Source organism: Protobothrops mucrosquamatus, unplaced genomic scaffold, assembly GCF_001527695.2.
Source record: "Protobothrops mucrosquamatus isolate PMUCROS unplaced genomic scaffold, P.Mucros_1.0 scaffold8426, whole genome shotgun sequence".
Taxonomy (NCBI): domain Eukaryota; kingdom Metazoa; phylum Chordata; class Lepidosauria; order Squamata; family Viperidae; genus Protobothrops; species Protobothrops mucrosquamatus.
In genome coordinates, this window is record NW_015394221.1 from 22,976 (window position 1) to 26,791 (window position 3,816).

Consider the following 3,816-nt stretch of genomic DNA (forward strand, 5'->3'; position numbering starts at 1 on the left):
AGAGGTTTGTCCACCTGCATCGTTGTTCAGTTTGGTTCTCCTTCCTGTAAAAGGAGGATTGGCAGAACCTGGGGGAGGAGTCAAAAGAGGGATCAGCCTAGAATCCCTACGTAGCCATAAGCAAGCTAAGTTCAAACCAGCTTGAATTCTGGGGACCCTTATCTAACTCCTAGCAGGTGCCAACCGTTAGTTGAGAAGGTTCCTTGGCAAAGGCTTTTAGCAATAGATCAGTTTAGTTAGAACAGGGGTCTTCAAACTTGGCCCTTTGATGACTTGTGGACTTCAAGTCCCAGAATTCCTCAGCCAGCGTGAGGGAACTGACCCTTTGATGACTTGTGGACTTCAACTCCCAGAATTCCTCAGCCAGCGTGAGGGAACTAGGACCCTTTGATGACTTGGGGACTTCAACTCCCAGAATTCCTCAGCCAGCGTGAGGGAATTATGGCCCTTTTATGACTTGTGGACTTCAACTCCCAGAATTCCTCAGCCAGCGTGAGGGAACTAGGACCCTTTGATGACTTGGGGACTTCAACTCCCAGAATTCTTCAGCCAGCGTGAGGGAACTAGGACCCTTTGATGAGTTGTGGACTTCAATTCCCAGAATTCCTCAGCCAGCGTGAGGGAACTATGGCCCTTTTATGACTTGTGGACTTCAACTCCCAGAATTCCTCAGCCAGCGTGAGGGAACTAGGATCCTTTGATGACTTGTGGACTTCAACTCCCAGAATTCCTCAACCAGCGTGAGGGAACTATGAGCCTTTTATGACTTATGGACTTCAACTCCCAGAATTCCTCAGCCAGGCATTCTGGGAGTTGAAGTCCACAAATCATCAAAGGTCCAAGTTTGAAGATCCCTGAGTTGGAAGATTCCTGTGCAAAGGCTTTTAGCAATAGATCAGTTTAGTTAAAAGATTCCTGTGCATTTAGCAATAAAGCAGATTAATTGGATTTTCCCATGCAGACCAGGTCTTTCGCCCCTGACACCGCCAAAGTTGTGCCTTTGTTCGGCTGTGGTTCCTTGCCCACCCGCTGCCTTGTTCTCCCTGCAGGTCAGGTCCAACAATCCGATGGGAAGTTGCCCCCGGTCAACCGCTACCTTCTTCTCTCCGGTGGGATCCAGCAGGGCACAGTCCACGTGGATTTTACCACCTTGCGCCCGCTTTCTCCCGGCGGTGACTACGATGCCGGTTTCACGCTCCTGGTACCGGTTCTGAACGTGGCCGGCATGCCCGTCACCTTGGACATGACGCAGAGTCCCCCCGGACACACCCGGATCAGCCTCCAGCCTTTTGATGCCCCCACCCTGCGACGCTGGTCTGAGTGCAGCTGTGGGGATCAGACGTTCCTCTCCGCGGAGCTGGTGTCCGAATGGTTTTTCCGGGCGTTTTCCGCAGCGGCCAAAGATGTCCGCCTCGAGCTTCGAGGCCGCGTCACCTCCGCGATCATCTGTGTCGGATCCTACCGCGTCCTCTACGACATCGTCCCCGTGGTGGCCTTTCGGGGGTGGCCCGAGGTGGCCCAGCCGTGGCTGAGCCAGGGACATTTCTGGGACGGCAAATTGAGGGACGAAGACGTGACGGCCGGCTTCTACCTCTTCCCGTCCACTTCCGGCTCGGATTGGTACCTTGCCTTTTCGGCGAGCGAGCTGCATTTGAGGCGCAGCCTTCCTCCGCCGCTGCTGTGGTCCTTGCGAGCCACCGTGGCCGCTCTCCCCTGGGGGGTTCTGCAGGGCCTGGAGCCGTACCACCTCTTCACCCTGGCCTTGTGGTCCTGCGAGCGACTGCCCAGCCGCTACCTGGCTCAGGAGGAGAACGCGGCGCACGCCTTGCTGGGTGTCCTGGATGATCTGTCGGCTAGCCTGGCCGAGGGACACCTGCCCAATTATTTCCTGCCCCAGTGGAATCTCCTGCACGGCTTATCCCACCAGGCCACGAGGATCCTGGTGCGGGCGGTGGCCCAGGTGAGGGCCAACCCCACCAAGTACCTCTGCCAAGCGGTGGAAGGGGCCAAGGAAGCTAAACGGCGGGCCAAAGCATATCGGCGCCAACTGCCGACCCCTGCGGACTCCTAGCCGTGGGGACACACCCTGAGCCAGCCTGCCTTGTGTTCTTCAGGTAGAAGGTGAGCCATCCAGAATAACAGAAAAACAGAATGACAAAGCTGGAAGGGACCTTGGAGGTTTTCTAGTCCAACCCGCTGCTCAAGCAGGAGACCCTATGCCCCTCCAGACAAATGATCTGTCCAAGCTCTCCTTAAAAACCTCCAGTGTTGGGGCACCCGCAACTTCTGGAGGCAAGTCAAAACGGAACACAGGAGGACTGGACTCCGTTTCCTGGACACTGGACGTCTGCCAGGTCCGTGGCGCCAACCGTGGGGCACCCAGCCGTGGGACATTCCGCAGGAGGGGATATAACAGGGTACAGCAGCCTCTGCAGTTATGCCAGAATGCCACCCCAGCTGGAGGACGGGAGTTCCACACTTAGTCCTCACAATTACGACCACTACGAGCTCAAGATTTTTACTGCTAAGTGAGCCAGTTATGGAGTGATTAAAGGAATCCTTGCGGTTGTGACGTGAGCCCCATGGTCCTTAAATGAATCCGGCTTCCCCATTGACTTTGCTCGTCTGAAAGTCGCAAGGGAGGATCACGTGGGGGACGCTGCGACTGTCGTAAATTTGCCAAGCGTCTGAATTTTGATCACGGGATCACGGGGATGCCACAACGGTTGTAAGTGTGAAAAACGGTCCTAAGTCCCCTTTTTTCAGTGCTGTAGTTACTTCGGTCACTAAACGAACTGTCGTAAGTCAGGGACTGCTTGTCATCCCCTGTTGCAGGTCCAGAAGGGACGGGCTTCAGGGGCAGGAACAGTCCTGCCTTTGGCCACCTTGAAATTGTGCCTTAAAAAAAATCACCTTATGACCTTACAACATCTGGTGCCGAAACCAGGTGACTGTCCCTCTGTCCTTGTTGTACGCCCAATACGGGTAGTCCTCGACGTAACGGCCACAACGGGAGCCAGAATTTTCATCCCTAAGCGATGCGATTGTATAAGGATGGCCATCCTTGCAGTCTCAGGTTGCCCTCTGTCAGAGCGTGCACGGTCTTATTGCGCCGAGATAACCCAGGAGTCAACACAGTAAATAGTGGTCTCTATTAAGTGGTGGTTTATCATACACTATCTACAAATATACACTAGGAACAAGATACGTACACGTGGTGATACAGCAAACTCCAATATACAGCAGTTACAGCAGGAAACGGACGAGAGAGAGAGAGAGAGAGAGAGAGAGAGAGAGAGAGAGAGAGAGAGAGAGAATACAACAGCAAAAGCCTTCCCTTTTATACTCGGGCTCTTAAAGGGATACAGACCCTGCTGAATCATTCATTGCATCATCCACCTTATGTTATATTACATCATTACATAAGCGGTTTGGCTGTTAAATCATAACCTTGACACCATCATTCACTGAATCCCTAAACCAGGGGCCTTCAAACTTGACCCTTTTGTGACTTGTGGACTTCAACTCCCAGAATTCCTCAGCCAGGCACACGTGCCTGGCTGAGGAATTCTGGGAGTTGAAGTCCACAAGTCACAAAAGGGCCAAGTTTGAAGGCTCCTGCTGTACACTAAATCCTAGTTCAGAATAATTATTTTTCTTAATTATGTAATGTTTCTTAGCCTTTGTAGCTTTTAGGGATGCGGACTTCAACTCCCAGAATTCCCTAGGCAGCCCTGCTGCCTGGAGAATTCTGGGAGTTGGAGTCCACACGCCCCCAAAAGCATCCAAATTTGCAAAACATTGCTGTAGTTAAAT

The 3,816-nt window shown here is 52.9% G+C and overlaps 1 protein-coding gene across 1 annotated transcript in view; it reads left to right on the top strand.

Moving 5' to 3' along the window:
• LOC107300781 (protein MB21D2-like) overlaps positions 1 to 2,071 on the top strand; it is a 3,207-nt gene extending 1,136 nt beyond the window's left edge. Inside the window, exon 2 of the mRNA XM_015830072.1 lies at positions 1,050 to 2,071. Coding sequence (XP_015685558.1) covers positions 1,050 to 2,071 — 1,022 coding nt within the window. The remainder of the gene's footprint in view (positions 1 to 1,049) is intronic.
• The last annotated feature ends 1,745 nt before the right edge of the window (positions 2,072 to 3,816 follow it).